At 47.9% G+C, this 23,936-nt stretch overlaps 1 protein-coding gene across 1 annotated transcript in view; it reads right to left on the bottom strand.

Moving 5' to 3' along the window:
* Positions 1–2,675: 2,675 nt before the first annotated feature.
* Positions 2,676–23,936, bottom strand: part of LOC119977904 (stromelysin-1-like) — a 47,648-nt gene continuing 26,387 nt past the window's right edge. The window contains exons 7-10 of the mRNA XM_038819213.1: positions 15,409–15,524; positions 12,089–12,242; positions 11,891–11,982; positions 2,676–3,210 (exon numbers count right to left, since the gene is read on the bottom strand). Of these exons, the coding sequence (XP_038675141.1) occupies positions 3,113–3,210; positions 11,891–11,982; positions 12,089–12,242; positions 15,409–15,524 (460 nt within the window). The 3' untranslated portion in view covers positions 2,676–3,112. The remainder of the gene's footprint in view (positions 3,211–11,890; positions 11,983–12,088; positions 12,243–15,408; positions 15,525–23,936) is intronic.

Below are 23,936 nucleotides of genomic sequence, written 5' to 3'. Positions count from 1 at the left end.
AGGCCGATGTTTTGGCCTTTGCTTCCCTGATAGCCCAGCGACAAATACTATTGGTGTGGAGGGACTCAAAGCCCCCGAAGACTGAGTTGTGGCTTGCAGACATGTCGAGTTTCCTGGGTATGGAGAAAATTAAGTTTGCCTTGAGGGGATCTGTACAGGGGTTTGCCCGGAAGTGGCAACCATTTATTGACTTCTTTGTGGGAGAGTGAGCGTCAGCAGGGGGTGGGGGTGGGGGGGGGGGGGGGGGGGGGAGGGGGGGTGGTGGGGGGGTAGAGTAGAGTTGAGTAGGAGGGAAAAAATGGCGGGTAGTACCGGTGGAAGAGGAACGGGCTTGTGCAGTGTGTTGCGATTGAAGTATTGAAAGTACATGGATGTTTGCACATTTTTGGCTTTTTTGCTTTCTTTCTGTTGATGTCTGTAACTGTTTACAAAGCCAAAAACTACCTCAATAAAATTGTTTATTAAAAAAAATATACTTTTCTTTCCCCCGTGACTGCTATTTAAACATTTGGGCTGGAATTCTACGATCATTGCGATTCACATTTCCTGTCGGCAACACACCCCTGCCCATGGGTTTCCTGGCAAAATTTCAATGGGGAATCCCCTTGACAAGGGTTGGGAAGGTAGAATTCCAGCACCAGCTTTGCCAAAAACACGGGTTGGGTGACCGCAAATTCCTGCGCTTGATTTATTCCACCCCGGTATTATTCATTTAAATGCTCCACCAGTTCTATACTTACCCTTGTAAGGAACCTCTTTTAAATCCTTGTCTGACCCTTGTTTCCCTTTTTAATTTCTGTCATGCTGGCTGCTATGAAACTGCAGACCTTTGTTTTAAACTGTAGACTTTTGTCTTAAACTGAAACATCCCTGGTCTAATATGGTATTTGAACTGGCCCAAGCACTTTCCTCCTTCCAGTGTGTTATTTGGCATGGTCCAGTGATGTCATTTTGCTGAACTTGGCTAGCAACCAATCAACTCTTCTAAAATTCCAGGATCTATTCAGTTCTCAATTTCGATTGGTAGATCAATTCACACCTTTCTGGGAAGAAGAAGCCCATAATCCATTTTAAGTCTGTTCTGCTTTGACCTCGAGAGCAAGAAGCATATTTGAAAAACTCTTTCCATCAGCTAAGGCTGGCAAGTTAAAGCACTCTCTCTATCCAGACAGGCCTGTGAAAGTTTAACCCTTGATTAAAAATCTGCAAGCAGTCTCTCCAGCCAAGTCTGTGAAAGCCTAACCTCTCTTTGGAAGGGTGAGGAAGGCACAGTGTTGATAGCTCTCCACCGAGATCTCGAGAGGCCTGGAAGATAAGACCTCTTTTCTCTTTCTCTTCACTACTGTTAATTTTGATCTGCAGAAAGAGCAGAGAAGCGTTCAAGAGGCAGAGTAGATGGAAAACCGCCTTTTAAATTCTCAGGCAGAGAATTCTAAGATAGTCTCAGTGAGACTGAGGTTAGACATGTGAAAATGACTCCCCAGAGTAAATTCTACAGGTTTTAATTGAAGGCACAGACTAGAGGGTCTGATGTAACTGCTGGATTTCAACACTTTGTGTCCCAAGAAGATCACCTCCTACAAAGACCGCAACCTCAGCAGTGCAGATACTCATCTCTCATTCCCAGTTTAATCCCTGTTGTTTTGATCCTTCCCTGCACCCACTGGGTGTCTGCCTTGTGCCTATGTAGGTGGAGGATGGGACGGTGTTGGGGGAATAATTAGAATAGCAGACCGTTGTTCTATTATTACCATTACATGTTCATCTCATCTCTTGTCATAAATAAACAGTTTTTAATGTTTACTTACAAATCAGGTGCCTGTAAGTCATTGGAGTAGTCAAGGGTCAAATGTCAGAGGAAAATATACAAATTATTGATTAATTCACTTGCGTTGGGACTCCCCTTCTTACCCACGGTGTCATAACACCTTTTCTGTGAGAATACCAGCACCAGGAGTTGATAAGGATGAGGGTTTCCGAAGCAGTATTGAAGATTTATATATTAATGAAATGGAAGAATGCTATTTTGCGACCAACATAAATATGTGGATTGAAATCTAAGATCTGGATGTCACATCTCCAGCTTCAGTATCAGATGGCAGCTACAAAACTGATAGAATCAATCTTGGAGGCTTGGAGGTGTTAACTCACAAATCACGCCTTGGTTGTATTTTCACACAATTCTTTTTCAATGAGTTAGTTTCTACTTCCACTGACATTGTACATCTCTTCCTGGAGCAATCAATCCTTGACTCTGTCCTTTTCCATCTAACAACCACAGTCTTGCTCGTCAATTTATCAAATTATTTCTCATCAGTCCAAATGAGTTTATCGTTTAGTGCAATTAGACTCATCACCCGAGTAATTCTTTAAGAATTTATTATAATTTAAATAATTAAGAATATGGACATAGGAACTGTAATAGGGCCATTCCACTTCTTAGTTGGCAGGTGTTCAATGCAAGAGTCTAACTCCTTGGCTCTATATCTGCAAACACTGTGGCTAGCAAGAATCTATCAGTTTAAAATTACGAATGATTGAGAGAACGATACAAAATTGAATCCTTTCTATGTGACAAAGTGTTTACTAAATTCCCCCCCTATGATTTATTGTGGTAAAAATCAGTGTTTGCTTATATTAAATTTAGTGTCCATAAAGAGAGCCGAGACAATTAGTATCCTTTAACTTGTTCTTTATTTTCAGTAGGATATATTGAATCACAATTTTTGACATTAATGAATTGAATTAATAGATTAGTAGAAATAAATATTAAACCATCAATATTCTAATCTGCGTTGAAGGTAAATTTGTTCGAAATTACACACAAATATCGACTGTGAAACTAATGTATTCACAGTTCAATATATGCTGAGGTATTTTTGAAACTTAAATGTCATATTAACATTACCTTGTTACAAATTATGCAGTCGATTGAGTAATTAAATCAACCGGTTGACCAATTTCAAATTAAAAAGCAGCTGAATTGTGAAAGAGTTAATGATTAAGCTTCATTGATTAGTTAACTTTGTTTTACATCGACGATAACATTTCCATCCTCTGCGAGCAAATTTCTCCATGAGTGCACAGCGGTGTGGTAGCAAAGCACATTCATTTAGGTACAATTATTCCAACTCCTTGGAGTCCAATGGTGTAATAATCTAGTATAATTGTATATGAACACTTTCGGCCCACTTATGAGATAGTTACGACCTATCAGATGAAAAATAATTTTTAGTTATTCATAGAAGAATTATAGGATCCCTATAGTGCAGAAGGAGGTCATTTGACCCATCGGGTCTGCACCAACTCTCTAAAAGAACACTCCATCCAGGTCCACTCCATCGTCCTACCCTACCCTACCCAATCCCAGTAACCCGGTAATCTAAGTTACATATCTCTGAACACAAAGGGGCAATTTAGCACGGCCAATCCACCTAACCTGCACATCGTTGGATTGTGGGAGGAAACGGGAGAACCCGGATGAAATCCACGGTGACACGGGGAGAATGTGTAAACTCCACATAGACAGTCACCCAAGGCAGGAATCGAATCCAGGTCTCTGGTGCTGGGAGTCAGCAGTGCTAACCACTGTGCTACTCCTTCATTTTATTTCCTTATGGGTTTTATAAAATACATTTTGTAATTTGAGCAGGACACCAGGAGAACATCTGGGAAACAGATGGATGCCAGGTTTTATCGGACTCAGTGAGTTCACAGATGCTGGTATAGTAGGCAGGACACTTTGCTGCTTCATCAAGATTAATGATTTAGTGATTCGAGAATGCGGAGCTAGAATAGGGGGCAGGAACTCCTTACATTGGGAGTTCCTGCATTCAGAGCCCAGATGGGATTGGAGTAAGGCCTGAAACTGAGAGTCATTGTCAGTTCAAGAAGGCAGCTTGGGCCCAGAAGACATCGTAACTTGTTTTAACATAATGTCTTGGCATTCTTGCCCAGGAGATCTAAGGAGGGAGGTCATTGAACTGCACTCCCCTTCCCTGTTCTAATTGGGGGTAGACTCAGAATTCTGAGAGAATGGCGCAGGTTGTCACTAGACACGATCCGACAGGGGATCAACATGCCACATTTTAAATCTGTAGCATTTCCAATTAATTATGCAGCTTGGAGGATTACATCACATCGCGTGGTGAGGTGGGCAGGAAGTTGCGTGCCCTTCTATCATGCCGGGAACCATATTGAAAATGTACCCAGACTGTCATTCATTCATCACACCAGGAGCCAGGGACATGGCTTCCAGAAAGCAGCAAACATAGACCCCGCGGTTCAGTGATGCCCCCCTGGAGACTCTCTACCAAGCCATGTAGGACAGGAGGGATGTTCTTTTTCCCAGAGATAGGAGCCGGTGACCCACTAGCCTCACCACAGTGGCCTGGAAAGAGGCCATCATGGTGGTCGGTGCCACAGGGGTCCAGAGGAAGACTGTTCTGCAGTGCAGGGAATGCATGAACAACTTAAACCACACAGTCAGGGTAAGTGAATTCTCTATACTCTTTTTAATTCATTTACACAATGTGGGCATCACTGCATTTATTGTCCTTCCCTTGGGGCCCCTCAGAAGGTGCCTTCTTGAACAGCTGCAGTCCATGTGGTGTAGGTACACCCACAGTTCTGTTACTGAAGGAGTTCCAGGATTTTGACCCAGCGACAGTGAAGGAATGGTGATATATTTCCAAGTCAGGATGGTGAGTGGCTTGGAGTGGAACCTCCAGATGCTGGTATTTCCATGTATCTACTGTCCTTGTTCTTCTACATGGTACTGTAGTGGTTGTGAGTTTGGAAAGTGCTGCCTAAGGAACCATGGTGAGTTCCGGCAGTACATCTTGTAGATGGTACACATGGCTACCACTGTGCACCAGTTGCGGAGGGATTCAATGTTCTTGTAAGGGATGTCAATCAAGTTGGCTGTTTCATCTGGATGATGTTGATCTTCTCAAGTATTGTTGGAGCTTCTCTGGGACTGGGTGGGAGGGGACGGTATACCTTGGTGGGGTGAACCACCCGCTCTAGATAACTAAAGTCGGCTAGTGAACAGAGGTGAGGTGAGAGGTCGGCTATGGACATTGGAGCCTGGATAGCAAATTTCGATGGACCTACGAGGTGAGCGAGGGTGGGGGGGGGGGGGGGGGTGGAGGGAGGAGGGGGGAGGGGAGGGTGGAGGGGTGGAGGGGAGGGGGAGGGGGGAGGGGGAGGTGGGGGAGGGGAGGGGGGGGACTGGGTGGGAGGGGACCGTATACCTCGGCGGGGTGAACCACCCGCTCTAGATAACTAAAGTCGGCTTTTGTTGAGAGCAAATATCGGGGGGGGGGGGGGGGGGGTGGTTTTGGCAGGGTGGAAAGGGTTCAATGTTAATAATGGTTAGGGGCGGGTCAGGCTTATGGGGCAGGACCGGGTGGTGTGATGATGGTGGATAAGAAGGGTGGATGGGGGTGAGAGACCTCACGATAATCACGTGGAACGTGAGGGGGTTAGGAGGTCCGGTCAAGAGGTCAAGGGTGCTTGCGCATCTTAAAAGTTTGAAAGCCGATATAGCAATGCTGCAGGAGACTCACTTGAGAGTGAAAGACCAGGTGAGACTTCAAAAGGGCTGGGTTAGTCAGGTGTTTCACTCTGGACTTGACGGAAGGACTTGAGGGGTAGCGGTAATAATGGTCATCCAAAGAGTACGCTTCCAGATGGAGAAGGTGGTAGCAGATCAGGGGGGTAGATATGTGATTGTGACAGGGGCACTGGAGGAGAGGTTAGTGGCGTTTTTAAGTGTACAATTGGGACAATGTGGAATTCGCAAAGAAGGTGTTTGGGGCCATCCCCAACTTGGGCACACACGAACTGAGAGTGGGGTGGGGGGGGTACTGGAACTTGGTGCAGGAGCCAATGTTGGACAGATCACGGCCGCGCTCGCTGGTCCCATCGGGGGGGGCGAAGGCATTGGCTGGGCTAATGGTGGAAACGGGAGTGGTAGACCCTTGGAGATTCCTGCACCCGAGGGAATGGAAGTATGCGTTTTTCTCAGCAGTCCATGAGGTATACTCGCGGATCAACATTTTTGTGGTGGGGAAGGCTTTGTTGGCTGGGGTTAAGGGGTCGGAATACTCAGCAATTGCAGTGTCAGATCATGCTCCGCATTGGGTGGGGATGGTACTGGAGAAGGGAGTAGCGCAGAGGCCAGGGTGGAAATTAGATTTGGGACTTTTGGGGGACCAAGGGTTCTGTGACAAAATTGAAAAGGTAATTGAAGAATATGTAGGTTTCAACTGTACGGGTGAGGTTTCGAAGGCAGTTGTCTGGGAGTCTCTAAAGGCGGTGGTGAGGGGTGAGGTGATTTTGTTTAAGGCCAGGGTGGACAAAGAGGAGAGGTTGGAGTGGCAGAGGGTTACAGATGAGATGGTAGAGGTAGATAGGAGTTATGCAGAAGATGGGGACCCAGCGAAGCTGGAAAAGAGGAAGGAACTACAGACGAAATTTGACCGACTATCTACTAGGAAGACAGTGCGCCAACTGAGACGAGCAAGGGGTGCAGTTTACAAACATTGAGATATGTTAGCAGGTCAGCTCCGGAGGGAAGCAGCGGCAAGGGAAATTGTGCAGGTGAGGAATAGGGCAGGGAAGTTGGCAATGGCTCCGGATCTGATTAAAAAGGTTTTTGAGGAATTTTAAGAGAGGTTGCACAGGTCAGAGCCACCTGGGGGAGACCGTGAGTGCATGAATTTCTAGATGGGTTGAAGTACCTGAGGTTAGGGTAGGGGGAAACAGGGCTACATTAGAAGGAGCGATAGTGGAGCAGGAGATAAAGGATGCGATTGGGAGGATGCAGTCGGGGAAGGTGGCAGGGCCGGATGGGTTTCCGGTGGAATATTATTAAAAATTCAAGGATAAGCTGGCAACCCTGATGGTGGGAATGTTTGAAGAGGTGATAGGGAGGGGGTGTTGCCACGAACTTTGGGGCAGGCATTGATTTCCCTGTTGCTAAAAGAAGATAAGGATCCGACGGAGTGTGGGTCGTACAGGCCCATATCATTTCTGAATGTGGACGCAAAAGTCTTGGCGAAGGTACTGGTGGGTGGGCTAAAGGAGTGCCTTCCGAAGGTGATAGGTGAAGATCAGACAGGGTTTGTGAGAGGGAGGCAGCTGTTTTCAAACATTAGAAGGGTATTGAACGTCGTTATGGCACCGGCAGAGGGGAAGGAAACAGGTGGTTGTGGCATTGGACTCTGAGCAGGCGTTTGTCCGGGTAGAATGGGGGTACTTGATGGCAGTTCTGGAGCGGTTTGGGATTGGACCAAGATTTGTGAACTGGGTAAAGCTATTATTTAAGGAGCCAAGGGCGGATATTCGCACAAACAACATCAGCTCGAGATACTTTTCTCTCGACTGTGGGACGAGGCAGGGATGTCCTATGTCCCCCCTGCTGTTTGCACTCGCGATTGAGCCATTGTCCATCGCAGTAAGAAGTTTGGGGGTATGGAAAGAAATAGTGCGGGGTCGGGGTGGGTATAGAGCATAGGGTGTCCTTATATGCCGATGACTTGCTGTTATACATGTCAGAACCGAGTGTGTCAATAAGGGGATTATTGGAGCTACTTCGAGTGTTTGGGTCTTTCTCGGGGTACAAACTAAATCTGGACAAGTGTGAGTATTTTGTGGTGTCTCAGCCAGGTGTGGGAGCAGCTTCATTGAGAGTTAGGAGGCAGTTTCGCCAACACTTCGGTTGTGGGCAGGGTCAAGGGAAGTGCTGATTCGGGGGAACCATAGATTTGAGCCAGGGAGGTGGGATGGAAATTTATGGAAATGGGAGGAGAAGGGGATTAAGACACTAAAACATTTGTTTCTTAGGGGTCGGTTCGCAGGATTGAAGGAGCTGGAAGGAAAGTATGGGCTGGAGCAGGGGGAAATGTTCAGATACATGCAGGTTCGAGATTTTGCCAGAATGGAGATATAGAGCTTCCCGGAGGAACTGGCCTCCACATTGCTGGAGGAGGTGCTGATGATAGGGGGACTGGAGAAGAGGGTAGTGTCAGCGATTTATAGAACATAGAACAGTACAGCACAGAACAGGCCCTTCGGCCCTCAATGTTGTGCCGAGCCATGATCACCCTACTCAAACCCACGTATCCACACTATACCAGTAACCCAACAACCCCCCCCCCCCCTTAACCTTACTTTTATTAGGACACTACGGGCAATTTAGCATGGCCAATCCACCTAACCCGCACATCTTTGGACTGTGGGAGGAAACCGGAGCACCCGGAGGAAACCCACGCACACAGGGGGAGGACGTGCAGACTCCACACAGACAGTGACCAGGAGCTATTTTGGAAGAGAAGGCACCACTGGAAGGGATCAAAGCAAAGTGGGAGGAAGAGTTGGGAGAGGTTATGGAGGAGGGGTTCTGGCGTGAGGTGCTCCGGAGAGTGAATGCTTCCACCTTGTGCGTGAGGTTGGGGCTGATACAGCTGAAGGTGGTGTACAGAGCACACCTCACGAGAGTGAGGATGAGCCTATTCTTTGAAGGAGCAGAAGATGTGTGTGAATGTTGCGGGGGGACCCTGCTAATCACGTTCAGATGTTTTGGTCCTATCCAAAGCTAGAGGATTACTGGAAGGGTTTTTTTTGGGTAATTTCTAAAGTGGTGCATGTGAAACTGGACCCGAGCCCCCGGGAGGCCACATTCAGGGTGTCGGAACAGCCAGGGTTGGAAATGGGTGCGGAGGCAGATGTTGTAGCCTTCGCCTCGTTGATCGCCTGAAGGCAGATCCTGATGGGATGGAGAGCAGCCTCTCCACCTGGTGCCCTGGCTTGGCGGGGGGACCTGTTGGAATTCTTGACTCTTGAGAAGGTTAAGTTTGAACTGGGGGGAAGAATGGAGGGGTTCTACAATTAATGGGCATTCATCGTGTACTTTCAAGAACTGGATAACATCAAACATTAGTTGGGAGGGGTGGGTGGGAGGGTTTGGGGAGGGGGGGCGGTGTGTGTGTTAATGGTGACTATGGATAATTCCTGATTCCTTTTTTGTCATTTGTTTATGTGACCATGCGGGCTAATGTTTGGGGTTTGGTGGGAGGATGGGATCGTTGTTATTGATATGGGGATTGACATATTTGTTGCTGATTATTGTTTATTGTTGGTGGGTGTAAATTTGGAAGAAAATGTGAAAAAGGAGGAGAATAAAAAGTTTTTTTTTAAAAAGTATTGTTGGAGCTGTACTCATCCAAGGAAATGGGAAGTAGTCTATCATACTTTTGCCTTGTAGATGGTGGACAGAGTTTGGGAGCCAGGAGTTGAGTTACTCATCTCAGGATTCCTAGCCTCTGACTTGCCCTGGTAGCTACTGTATTAATATGGCTAGTCTAGTTCAGTTTCTGGTCAATGGTAACCTCTCGGATGGCGATTGTGGGGGAATTCAGTGATAGTAATGCCATTGAATGTCAAGGGGTGATGGTTAGGTTCCTTCTTGTTGTAGATGCCTGGAACCTGTGGGGCACAAATGTAACTTGCCACTTGTCAGCCCAAGCCTGGATATTGTCCAGGTCTTGCAGTATGTGGCCATGAACTGCTTCAGCATTGGGAAACAAATGAGACAAGCAGCAAATGGTGATGAACATTGTGCATTCATCAATAAACATCCCCTTTTCTGACCTTATGATGGAAGGAAGGTCATTGATGAAGCAGCTGAAGATGGTTGGGCCGAGGTCACTATTCTGAGGAACTACTACAGTCATGCCGTGGCTTTGAGATGATTGACCTCCAACCAGCACAACCATCTTCCTTTCTGTCAGGTATGACTCCAACCAGCGGCGGGTTTTTACCCTGATTCCCATTGACTCCAGTTTAGCTAGGCTCCTTGATGCTATAATTGGTCAAATGCTGCCTTAATGTCAAGGGCCATCACTTTCACTTCACCTCGGATGTTTAGCTGATTTGTCCACATATGAACAAAGGCTGTAATAAGAGCAGGAGCTGAGTGACCCTGGGGGAACACAAACTGAGTGTACATGAGCAGGTTGTTGCTGAGTAAGGGTCACTTGATAGTGAATCCCACCCCGCTGCTCCGATGGCGGGTGGCGTATTCTCCAGTGGTGCTTTTTGGGCCGGGGCAGGGATCACGCCGCGCCGGTCGGGGGCCGTTAGCAGCGGCCCCCCTGGCAAATCTCCGGGCCCTAATGGGCCAAGCGGCCGTCGTTTTATGGCAAGTCCCACTGGTGTGGATTGGACATGACCCACACGGCGGGACCTGGCTGGTAGGCCGGCTGGTGAGGTCCTCGGGGCGGCGGGGGGGGATCCGGCCCGGGGGGTGGGGGCCACGGTGGTCTGGCCCACGATCAGGGCCCAACGATCTGTGGGCAGGCCTGTGCCGTACGGGTACTCCTTCCTTCCGCGCCGGCCTCTGTAGGGCCCCATCATGGCTGGCGCGGCGCATGTGCTAGAATATACCGGCGGTTCTGCGCATGCGCTAACTCGTGCCGGACCTTCGGTGCCAGTTGGCACAAAGCCAACCCCTCCGGCGCCAGAGGTGAAGAGGATTCCGCAACTTTCAGTTGGCCTGACGCCGGAGTGGGTTCGCGCCACATTTCACGTCGCTGTCGGGCCATCCCGCTCCCTATCTCCGCAAGGTTCTGTGGTTCCTCTCCACCCCCTCTCGCCTTCCTACCCACCCACTCCTTTGTATTCCAGCACTCCTGTTTTAAACCCCTAACCTCGGGCCTCTCCCCCAGTATTGTCTGCCCCGATCTGTCATTCGCCGTGCTGTTTACGGGAGGGGGAAATTCCAGCTGAGAAGTTGTTTCTGTTGGCAGGTGAATCTTAACCATGGGCAGGCAGGGTCAGAGTAGGATGAGGAGAAATCTCTTCACTCAAAAGGTTCTGAATCTTTGGAATACTCTGTCACAAAAGGTTGTGGATGCTCCATTCTTGAATATATTGAAGTGTGAGATAGCCAAATCTTAGGTCTCGGAGAGAATTGATGGATATGGGGAGCAAGGGGGAGAGTGAAGTTGAGGCAGATGATTAGCCATGGTCGGACTAGGCTCAAGGGGCCATTTGGTCAACTCCGACTCCTATTTCTAATGATCTTATACCCGGTGAAACATAATTCCGCTAAAATATGAATGTAATTTTCTTGACATCTAGTGGTGTTACGTTAACAGTCAGAGTTTTCTATAGATTCCTGGGATAATTTTAACCGGTTGGAAAACAAATGAGACAAACAGCAACCGCACTCAATTTTACCTTTTCTAAAATCTACGGGATGTAAAACCAGTGTTGAAACCGGGTTTAATCACCCAATTTTAAGATGAGGTTAAAATGTTCCCCTTTTGCTCCAGTATTTTGTATTATTGAGGAGACCCTTTGTTCCTTTCTGTCTCTCTGAAGTATAAAACAAAAATATGGATACTGCACTTTGAATTGTGACAGACAGGAAGTCAAGCTAATTGCTCAGAATTCATATTATGGACTGGTATCAAATGTTCTTCTGTGTTCTAGAAATGTTAATTCTTGTTGAGAAAATTATGCTCACGTAAAGTGATTTGAAGGAGCCAATTTACTGACATTCAGCCGTTGGAATGGAGTCTTTCTTTATTAAAATATAGACCGGAAAAATGGCAGTTGGATCCCGTGATTTGTGACATTCCTGATTTTCCAGTGGTAAATCTTTAATCTGCCCTCTCTGCCAGATTCTCTATTCCATGTTCCTACAGAAATGTTTTGTGCCACAAACAGGCCATATATGCTTAACATAAAGAGATCCATTAGTTAAGAGCTTCTGCATTAAAAAACAACCTGTTTCAATCTCACTGGTACATTTTATTATGCCAATTATACTGTGGTTATTAAACTGTAAGTTACTGTTCTCCACCAAGTGGTCACTTACTTCGATACTGATAAGCTGCATCCACTTTGGATATTCCGCTAAAGGTGCTGCTTATTGGAGATGGGCCAGTCAGTACATTGTGCCTGTTATAGCTGATAAGAAAGCACATGGTACAGTGTGTCACAATCTCCAGAGAAAACACACAACAAAAGCCTCAGAAAATGGGTGAAATGTTAAAAGAAATATGAAACCACATACATCCAAAGTTGATTGCCCACGAAAAAGAATATCCTACGTCGATGTCGCAGTGCAGCATCTATTTTAGTGACGCTGTTTGGAAAACCAAATTCAGAGATAGGCCTTGGGAATGCCTGTCCCAGATTATTCCGTCTGAAAATCCAGAATTGAGACCCTGAAAGGTGAAGAACAGTTTATTTTTTTTAAAGTGACAAACTGATTGGCCAAACCATTTTTATACCACAACAATGCTGACAATGCCAGATACTATTGTCATATTTCTATACTCCAACTGATTTGCATTCAGTGCTGGCACACATAGGCGATCATTGTGCTCATAATATGGAGAACAACCCACATAATGACTAACTATCAGGCAAAACATCCTCTAACAACTTGAAAATCATGACTTCAAGGCCAATCATGATAATGTTGCAAGTTCCAAGGAATTAACTCCGGATGATAGTGCTTCCATCAATATCGGAGTGGTGAAACCACTGACCCACAGCACATATCAGTGATGTTAAACATTTTCCATTTGAGATCCCAGGTGCCCATTTCCCTTCCTGCCAACCTTCCTAGCATGGATAGTGCATCCCTGGGCTAAATCCCTGGCACAGGCACAATGCAGCCTGGCACCTAGGCACTGCCAGGGTGCCATGCTGGCAGTGTAAGGTTGCCAGGTTGGTAGTGCCAAGGTACCCAGATGGCACGAGCAGTGCCAGGGTGCCACCATACCGGGAGGTCAATGAGCCAAGGATCTCTGATTCCCTGGGAGACCCCTCACCCAAGTGCAGTTTTGCCTGACCCTTGTTTGTGGGGAACAATACTGAACGGCGCTTGATTAATGTCTCCAAGGTGAAAACACTGGAGCCCTACACCACAGGTAGATCAGGAGAGCTGCATATTAGAGTGAGACGAGCTACTCATTCTAATATACAGATTTGCCAAATACTGATTGATGTGTTAGGCAGGTTGGGTCGACTTGGGCTGCACTTGATGAAGTGCAGCGAGAGACAGACCTCTAAAACTGGAGTAGATCCAACACGATTTTATTTAACGTATTAACTAATATACATGTTCAGCTGTGGGTCGACACTATACTGAATTGACTGGAGACCTAGTACTAGCCTGACCAGACTTAATAGCCACTGCATGGTGTTTGCACTGGCACATGCTCATGGACTCTGACTGTCTCAGTGGCTGAGTCCAGAGAGAGCGGGAAACCTAGTGCCCTCTGGCTTTATAGTGGTAGTGTCTTGTCTGGTGATTGGCTGCTCTGTTCTGTGTGCTCACTGGTCATCCTGTGTGTCAATCACTGCCTGTCTGCACTCCATTATATACATAGGTGTATATTATGACGGTGATCATCCAGATTGTGACATCTCGTGAGGACCCGTTATATCTCGTGAGTCGTGGCGAGCCGGGAAAATCCCAGAAGAAGCCTCTCTTGGCATCAACCAGATTTGTGGCTACCCTGTTTGGATGGGACTCAGCTGTTAGATCATGCCCTTAGTTACTTTTTGGGCTTTGAGAGGTTCTCCCTGGTCAAACCCACACTTAGAAATATTTGCAACACTGGGGAACTGTGGTGAGATCGGGCACCTCCTCACCCAGGGACAATGTCATCCCCGCACCCATGCGCATTACCCCACACTGCCCCTAAGTGAGGAAACCCCATTCTAGGTTGTTCAGTGCCCCCCCCCCCCCCCCTCCCCACCTTTTTAGGCCTCCTTACAGCCCTGTTGGCTCCTCTCTTTCAGGATCCCCACCCTTCACCTATCCAACCTTGATAAAGCACCTTCACACCCGCTGTTTACCACCCAGCCTTCATACCCCTCTCATCTTCCCTTTCCTGGACATTTCTCCCCTCCAGCCCTGCCCCGTGACAGTGGCACTATGTCACCTGGCCTGGCATTGCCACCCTGGCACCCTGGTATTGCCAAGGTGCCAAGCTGGTACTGCCAAGGTGCCCGGGTGTTAGAGGGAGAGCCAGGACACCACCCTGCCCTGTCCTCGACCACTCAAGAGACTCCAATGGCTTGGGAAGCCTCCCCTGGTGCCATTAGGCCTGGTCCATCTTTGTGTGGACCAGAACTAAATGGCACCTAGTTCCGGCCTCTTCGGTGAGGCTGAGAGTTCCTGGGCACTGGGAGAAGCTCTTGCAGACATACTGAAATGAGTCGTAAAGCTGATTTAAATATTCGTATCTGGATCTAGACCAACAGGGACGAGATCCAGATCGTAACTTTTTGTGTGGTTCAGCTGAATCCCGCGAGACATCTCAGGGATCGCAAATCTCGCGAGAGGCCTCTCGCGAGATTCATCGGCCTCGTTGTGTCACAAAGTCGGGTAAAACATGCCCAGTGTATACTCTATCAAGATTTGACCCATGTATTATGCTAGATTTAAAAAGAAAATCTGCACAAAAGTTCAAATCAATCATGGCTGGTGCATGATGAGCACTATGCATTCAATTTGTTTCATAACTTCTCATGCACTTTCTTTTCTTTGGGGACTAGTGGGGCAGTTTTGGATTGGTTAGCAGGCCAACCATTAACATGTTGATCTGCATCATTAAAATCTCCATCCATTGCAAACAGGGACCGGAGTGTGAGTTAAACCCAAAGTTCCTGGCTTGAAAGGCAGGGGTGCTGCCTTTGAGCCACAATATATCTTTATGCATCAGAGTCCTAGAACCAGGTACGGTGCAGAAAGAGGCCAATGAGACCATTATGTCTGGGCTGGCAAAAAAAGAGAAAAAAGGAACTCACTGCTCATTTTAATCCCATTTTGCAGTAAGTGGTTCATATCCTCACAGGTTACAGCCCTTCCATGCAGATCCAGGTACTTTTATATGAGTTGAGCGTTCAGCCTCAAACACCAAATTTAGTAGTGAATTCCAGATGCCCACTACCCTCTTGACTGAAAAAGATTTTCCTCTTGTCTCCTATAATCCTGTTACCAATCACATTAAATCGATGACCCCCAGCAATTGACCCCTCAGCCGGGGAAACAAGTGTTTCCTGTTTAGGACCGTGATCATTTTGTACTCCTTAATTTGGTCACCCCTAAGCCTCCTCTGTTCTAAGGAAAACACCCTAATTTATTCAATCCCGCCTCATAGCTGCAATTTTCAAGCCCTGGCAACATTCTTGTAAACCTCCTTCGCACACTCTCCAGAGAAATTATGTCCTTCCTGTAATGTGGTGACCTGAACTGCAAACAAAACTCCAGTACTGGCCGAAACAGCATTTTATGCAGTTCTATCATTATATCCAAAAAATTATTACTAACACAATAATAAGTTTGGTACTAAAGATAAATAGGAAATGTATAACCTGTGAAAAATATAATTCTTCTGTGATGTTGAAAAGCAGCATCAATGTTTGACATGATATTTTGCCAGGTGTCTCGAACTGGGATTACCTGTGAAGTCCTTAAACTCTTGAAGAACCTACACAGTAATGAAGAAAATCGCATCAATGGTTATCTTGATTTGATCAGCTTATCTTCTACATTTGTGTTAATGGCTGGAATTCGCAGCCACCAGTGCGTGACTTCAGGAATGACTTCAATCTGCTTTAATTCATCATTATATGGTACGAATTGCTGTGCTTGCTACGTGTAGCAAAGTTGTAAGCACCATGTTTAGATTTTCCACAATGCAGCCTTTTCTTTCAGTGCAATTCACTTGAAATTGACCAAACCAGCACAAAGAATCATTAAATTCCAAACGCAAATTTTACCCAATGTAAATGAAGAGTTCTTAATAGGTTTCACCATCTTAAAAACATTGAGTTGGAAACTGCCTCACTCTAAAGTTGAGCATTTTCAAGGCTGCGATTGATAGGTTTTTAATCAGCAGGAGCATGAAGGGTGAGGGAGATCAAGCAGGAAAGTGGACTTAGATGGTATTCGGCCAGCCATGGTCCTATTAAATGGCAGAGAAGCCTTGAAGGGCTGAATGACCGACTCCTGTTCCTATTCCTTATGGCCTTCAAAACTTGACCTTGTCACCAAATTGAATTAAGTACCATTGCGAGATTCTGCCAATTGCTCCTACTTGTAGGGCTTCAAAGGAGTCCATTAACATTAAGCTTTCTTTAGGCATAAGGACAGTAACTAATAATACATTATAGAAATATGTAAACTTTTAAAAATATTACATTTGTGAATAAGCTGACCACTGTACACAAATGTAACCAACAAATGGTTCTGTATAGTTTTTCAAATTATAGTTCATTAAAATTAAGTTATCCACTCAGCACTCTGATTAACAATGGTGATTTTCTGTGGTAAACTTACTCTCAGCTTATTAATAAAACTGCAGCACTATACACCTCCTGAGCATATGAAGGAATATTTAAAATATATATATACTAGTTTCTAAAACGGTGCCAGATTACAGTGGACCGTGAAAGAATTTATTGTTTGATTGAATGTAAATTAACTTGAGCAAAATGAAAATTTCTGAAAAAATACTTAGCACAATTTTCTCGAGTTGACAATTGTGGCCAAGTGGAAAATCTTAGCTGTTCTTTTTAAATATCTTTATGACGTTGCTGCACATGGAAGTCTTGCCCCATAAATGCAGATTTTTTAAAAATCACATTGACTTCTCAGTAACCTCATTTAGGAAAACTCATTCAGCAAAGATATGTTTTACATAAAAAAGGAAATTTCAACTGCTAGCATTCTGAACGGAGAACCAAAATTGCTGGAATACACAAGTCCATCAGAATCTGAAAAGGTGAAAAAGCAGGTTAATACTCTTGGTATACAACTTTCATCTGTTGAAGATCCTTCAGGCAAATAGTGAGCTGCTCTATTGCTGGAAATATGATTATTCCAGGACAGATGTTGCAAAGCTGTTATTTTTAGCTTGCTACCAGTTACTTGCAGTCTTTTCACTTGCATACCATCTAAAATTAAGGTCAAACGTGTTATTACCACTCGATGGTCGATATTAGATTCTATGACTGGAAAGAGGAAGTTAAGAACCATGATATTAGACCACTGCAATTCCCAACCCATTCTTGCACTGTTCACAACCACTGCTGGTCCTTCAAGAGTGAGCCAGGTATTATGCGAATAGGGGCCCTACAATATGCTGAGATCACTTTGGACAGTTTCTAGATACACCATCCACATTTTGTCCATTTGTTCAAAGCAGTGAGTGGCTTAAATGCTGATTTCTGAAAGGACCTCCCCACGTCCCTGCTCCCACACATACCAGGCATCATTACCATCTGACCCAGCATGCGTCCTGCCTACACTCTCCCTATCGGTCTCATTGTAGGACAAACTCAAACACAATCAGCGAGAGTGGGGACAGCTGGCTGGAGTGAAGCCCAAGATGTCCATTATCAGCAAAGTGATGGAAGGAGCCATCAATAGTGTTATCAAGCGACACTTACTCAGCAATAATCTGCTCACAGATGCTCAGTTTGGGTTCCGTCAGGCCCTCATTACAGGTTTGGTTCAAATATGGACAAAAGAGCTGAATGTCAGCGGTGAGGTGAGAGTTACTGCCCTTGACATCAAGGCAGCATTTGACCGAGTATGGTATCAAGGAGCCCTAGCTAAACTGGAGTCAATGGGCATAAGGAGGAAAATTCTCTGCTGGTTGGAGTCATACCTGGCACAGAGAAAGATGGTTGTGGTGGTTGGAGGTCAATCATCTGAACTCCAGGGCATCACTGCAGGAGTTCCTCTGGATAGTGTCCTGGGCCCAACCATCTTCAGCTGCTTCATCAGTGACCTCCCTTCCATCATGAGGTCAGAAGTGGGGATGTCTGCATATGATTGCACAATGTTCAGCACCATTCGTGACTCCTCAGATAATGAAGTAGTCCATGTCCAAATGGATTGGATTTGTTTATTGTCACGTGTACCGAGGTACAGTGAAAAGTATTTTTCTGCAAGCAGCTCAACAGATCATTAAGCACATGGGAAGAATAGGGAATAAAAGAAAATACATAATAGGGCACCACAACATATACAATGTAACTATATAAGCACTGGCATCGGATGAAGCATACAGGGTGTAGTGTTAATGAGGTCAGTCCATAAGAGGGTCATTTAGGAGTCTGGTGACAGCGGGGAAGAAGCTGTTTCTGAGTCTGTTTGTGCGTGTTCTCAGACTTCTGTATCTCCTGCCCGATGGAAGAAGTTGGAAGAGTGAGTAAGCCGGGTGGGAGGGGTCTTTGATTATGCTACCCGCTTTTCCCAGACAGCGAGAGGTGTAGACGGAATCAATGGATGGGAGGCAGGTTCGTGTGATGGACTGGGCAGTGTTCACGACTCTCTGAAGTTTCTTGCAGAGCTGGGCCGAGCAGTTACCATACCAGGCTGTGATGCAGCCAGATATGATGCTTTCTATAGTGCATCTGTAAAAGTTGGTAAGGGTTAATGTGGACATGCCGAATTTCCTTAGTTTCCTGAGGAAGTATAGGCGCTGTTGTGCTTTCTTGGTGGTACCGTCAACGTGGGTGGACCAAGACAGATTTTTGGAGATGTGCACCCCTAGGAATTTGAAACTGCTAACCATCTCCACCTCGGCCCGTTGATGCTGACAGGGGTGTGTACAGTACTTTGCTTCCTGAGGTCAATGACCAGCTCTTTAGTTTTGCTGGCATTGAGGGAGAGATTGTTGTCGCTGCACCACTCCACTCGGTTCTCCATCTCCCTCCTGTATTCTGACTCGTCGTTATTCGAGATCCGGCCCACTATGGTCGTATCGTCAGCAAACCTGTAGATGGAGTTGGAACCAAGTTTTGCAATGCAGTCGTGTGTGTACAGGGAGCAGAGTAGGGGGCTAAGTACGCAGCCTTGCGGGACCCCGGTGCTGAGGACTATTGTGGAGGAGGTGTTGTTGTTCATTCTTACTGATTGTGGTCTGTTGGTCAGAAAATCGAGGATCCAGTTGCAGAGTGGGGAGCCAAGTCCTAGGTTGTGGAGCATTGATATGAGCTTGCCTGGGATTATGGTGTTGAAGGTGGAGCTGTAGTCAATAAATAGGAGTCTGATGTAGGAGTCCTTGCTATCGAGATGCTCCAGGGATGAGTGTAGGGCCAGGGATATGGGTCTGATGTGGACTGGTTGCAATGGTATGCGAATTGCAGTGGATCAAGGCATTCTGAGAGTATGGAGGTGATGCGCTTCATGATCAAAGCACTTCGAAGCACTTCATTATGACTGAAGTCAGGGCCACCGGGCGGTAGTCATTGAGGCATGTTGCCTGGTTCTTCTTTGGTACCGGTGTGATGGTGGTCTTCTTGAAGCAGGTGGGGACCTCGGAGTGGAGTAGGGACAGGTTAAAGATGTCCGCGAATACCTCTGCCAGCTGGTCCGCGCAGGCTTTGAGTGCACGACCAGGGATCCTGTCGGGGCCCGTCGCCTTCTGAGGGCTCACTTTCAGGAAGGCCGATCTGACTTCGGAAACTGTGATGGTGGGTATGGATGAATTATAGGATGCTGGGGCACTCGACAGCGGATTGTTGGTTACCTGCTCGAACCGAGCATAAAATGCATTGAGTTCATCGGGGAGGGGTGCGCTGCTGTCAGAGATACTGTTCTGCTTCGCTTTGTAGCCCGTTATGTTGTTTAGTCCTTGCCACAACCACCGAGAGTCTGTCTGTGACTCTAGCTTGATTTGATATTCTCTCTTGGCATCTCGGATGGCTTTGCGGAGGTCGTACCTGGATTTCTTGTATAGGTCAAGGTCGTTTGTCTTGAACGCCTCAGATCTGTCCTTCAGTAGGGAGTCAATCTCACGATTGAGCCATGGTTTCCGGTTGGGGAACGTACGTACTGCTTTCTTTGGCACGCAGTCGTCCACACATTTGCTGATGAAGTCTGTGACGGTGGTGGCATACTCATTTAAGTTGGTCGCTGAGTTCTGAAATGCAGCAAGATCTGGATAATATCCAGGAGTGGGCTGACAGGTGGCAAGTTACATTCGCGCCACACAAATGCCAGGCAAGGCCATCTGCTACAAGAGAGGATCTGGCCCTTGACATTCAATGGCATCGCTGAATTCCCCCAATCAACATCCTGGGGGTTATCATTAATGAGAAACTGAACTGGACTAACCACATTAATACCGTGGCTATCAGGGCAGATCAAAGGCTAGGAATCCTACGGCAAGTAATTCACCTCCTGACCCCCAACCCCCTCACCCCGCCATGCCTGTCCACCATCTACAACGCACAAATCACGTATGGGTGAATTATGGGCTGCTGGGGCACTCAACAGCGGATTGTTGGTTACCTGCTCGAACCAAGCATAGAATGCATTGAGTTCATCGGGGAGGGGTGCGCTGCTGCCAGAGGCACGATTCTCTGCCCCCCACGCCGGGTGGGAGAATAGCGGGAGGGCCTTCCCGACATTTTTTCCGACCTCCTGCTATCTCCCCCCCCCCCCACCCCCCCACGGCCACCCCATGACACGAATCGCTGCTCGCCGTTTTTTACGGCGAACAGCGATTCTCCCCTGGTCGATGGGCCGAGTTCCCAGGCCTTTACGGCCGTTTTCACGAATTTCAACACACCTGCTCTCACCATTCGTGAAAACAGCTGCAAAGTGCCATTCTGCACAACCATGCCACCGATTGGCACGGCCGCACCACGGGCGGCTGAGGGGCGTGACGGACCGCGCATGCGCAGGTTTGATGCATATGCGCGATGACGTCATCCGTGCATGCGCGGGTTGGAGCCGTCCAATCCGCGCATGCGCGGCTGACGCCATCGTGCGCGTCAGCCGCCGTGAGTCTTGGCGGCCGGGCTTAGCGAATGTTCGCTAAGCCCGCGCTGCCATTCTTCCCGGGGCCGCGATGCTAGCCCCGACCGGGGGGGGGTGAATCGGGTCCCGGGAGGGGGCGCGGAGGCTGCCGTGAAACACGGCCGGTTTCACGGCAGCCTTTACGACTCTCCGCATTTGCGGAGAATCGCGCCCACTGTTCGGCTGTAACGGAATATTCTCCACTTGCCTAAACGAGTGCAGCTCCAACAATACTCAAGAAGCTTGACACCACCCAGGATAAAGCAGTCCGTTTGATTGCTCCTGTTTCCACAAACGTTCAAACCCCCCACCACCTATGAACATTGGCATCTGTGTGTACCATCTACAAGATGCACTGTAGTAACTCACTAAGGTTCCTTAGACAGCACCTTCCAAACCCATGGCCACTACGATCTAGAAGGACAAGAGCAGCAGATATCTGGGAACTCCACCACCTGGAGGTCCCCCTCCAAGTCACTCACCACCCTGACTTGGAAATATATTGTCGTTACTTCACTTTCACTGGGTCAACTTCCTGGAACTCCCTCCCTAACAGCATAGTGGGTGTACCTACACCTCAAGCACTGGAGCAGTTCAAGAAGGCAACTCACCACCACCTTCTGAAGGGCAACAAGGGATGGGCAATGAATGCTGGCCTAACCAGCGACACCCACATCCCAGCCCTTGAGCTGGCCAGCGAGGACCAGGACCTTACATGTGCTGAGGGCGAGGGGGGGTGGTGGGGCATGAGACAAAAGTAAGAACCCTCAACACATCCATCTATGCGCAGCCTCGATAAGTTCATCCTTATGCTATCGTTATGCCCCTGTCACGCACTAATGCCATCTCGCTTCCCTTGCAGGTCAAGCAATCGACAAGTCTGGCCCATTCTCTCAACCTTTGAAGACCACAAACCTATACAGCTCTGAGCAAACCATCTCGGACACGAGCATTGAAGAAGCATCACAGTTGTCACCGCACCTTTCATTAGTACAGATACTCGCACCTTGGTGGGAATCATTAGTAGTCAACCTTCTGGGTCACTCACTGATGAGCACCTTACTAATGATGATCCACAGCAGGCAGAGGCAAGGATGTCCCAGATATATGGCATTCAGAGTAATGCCAGAGCCCAGGACTATGCTGAGCCCCAGTCAGATGACATGTCCATGGGCTCTGTGGTTCCAGAGCTGCTGGAACTGCAAAGGCAGAGTCATGAGTATCATGAAGGGATAACAGCATCCCTCCTCAGACTTCAAGGCTGGCTGGAGAAGTCCCATCACCTTCAGTCTGAGGAGATTATGTCGTCACTCCGAGGCAATGAGGCCAACACCCTAGCGTGTGTTCGCAGTGGAGGCCTTGGTGCAGGACATGTACTCCATGGCAAATGGTGTCCATTCCATGGTTCAGATCATGCACTCCATGGCTGGAGGCATGAGCTGCATGGTGCAGGGCATCAACTGCATGGTGCAGGCATTAATGGGCATCCATGAATGTCAACGCCAGAGGATGGCATAGCTTCTGGGTCTCAGATGGCCCTCATCCCATGGAAGAGCCCAGAGGCCCCTGTGCACCCACAGGGAAGAGGATCGTCTGGTGCACAGACCTGAGCCTTCTACCATCTGACTCTCTGCTTCCTGTAACTGGCACACATCCAGCCCTGCACACTGAGAAGGGTAACACTACAACACTCATGCTGCCCGAAAGCAGGCCCGGTCTCTCAAAGTCCCGGCCCTCCAGGAGATTCTTGCCAAGGCCTTCTGAGGCATCATAGTGTGGCAGCCAATAGACCGTCTCATCGTCCACTGCGGACTGTGGGGAGATGCCTGGATGTAATGGTAGGGCCCAGAAGACTAAGACATTATAGCCATATCATGGGTACAGGTGAGTTTAGGCATGGTTAGATGTTAACCACCGATGTTAGAACATTTCATGCATAAAAAATCATGTTGTGCACTGTTACAGTGCCTTCCGGCTCTTATTACATTGCAGCATGCACAACCAACCCCCATGATTGCGCGGGAAGCACATCAATCTCCTCTCAGCAATGATGACAGCTCAGTGCTTGTTTTCTCTCATCCCGCTCCACCCCCCCCACCCCTCCCCCACTGTAACTATGCTAATGTAACACTGTTCAACCACCCCCACCTCGTTCCCCCACCCCAAGCCAGGCCAACGTACAGGCTTCTCATCTGCTGGAGCATTCTTTCAGCATGAGGAGGCCTTCCTCTGAAAGCTTGTGAGATTCTGACCCCCCTCAGTCTGCCCCCCCTCAGTCTGTCCCCCCTCAGCCTGCCCCCCCCTCAGTCTGCCCCCCCCTCAGTCTGACCCCCCCCTCAGTGTGTCCCCCTCAGTCTGTCTCCTCATCAGTCTGTCCCCTCCTCATTCTGCCCACCTCCTCAGTCTGTCCCCTGCTCACCCTGTCCCTTCATCAGTTTGTCCCCTCCTCATTCTGCCCACCTTTTCAGTCTGCCCCTCCCTCAGCCTGTCCCCACCCACTCAGCCTGTCCCTGTCCACAGCCTGTCCCCTCCTCAGTCTGTCCCCCCCTCCTCAGTCTGTCCACCCCTCAACCTGTCCACCTCCTCAGTCGTAGTGCTCCCCAAAGTGAAAGGCTGTCAGGTGCCCCAAACCCTGTGTCCCAATTGGGCCCTGGCCATTGCACTAGATCCTTCCTCAACCTCCTCTGGGAGTTGCCCCTTGCTGCCCTCCTCGACTTCCACCACCTCTGAGGAGATGTGGCAGCTCTCCATCTCCTCCTCAGCCAACTCCCTGCCGCATTGTAATGCTAGGTTATGGAGGGTACAGGAACACCATGATGATGTGCAATATCCTCTGGGAGCTGTACTGGGGGCACCCCCTGACCACGCCAGGCACCTAAACCATATCTTCAGCAGGCTAATCATCTGCTCCACAAGTGCACCTGTAGATGCATGAGTCTCGTTGTAATGAGTCTTACCAGGTGTTTGGGCCCTCCTCACTTGCGTCATCAGCCACTTCCTGAGGGGCCAACCCCTGTCCTCAAGGAGCCATCCTTCCAACCACTGCTCTCCCTTGAAGACAGCCAGGAGCTGAGCTGAGAGCTGT

This window comes from Scyliorhinus canicula, chromosome 14 (genome assembly GCF_902713615.1).
Source record: "Scyliorhinus canicula chromosome 14, sScyCan1.1, whole genome shotgun sequence".
Taxonomy (NCBI): Eukaryota; Metazoa; Chordata; class Chondrichthyes; order Carcharhiniformes; family Scyliorhinidae; genus Scyliorhinus; species Scyliorhinus canicula.
Note: the sequence above shows the minus strand (reverse complement) of the source record. Positions and strands in the feature narration are given on the sequence as shown.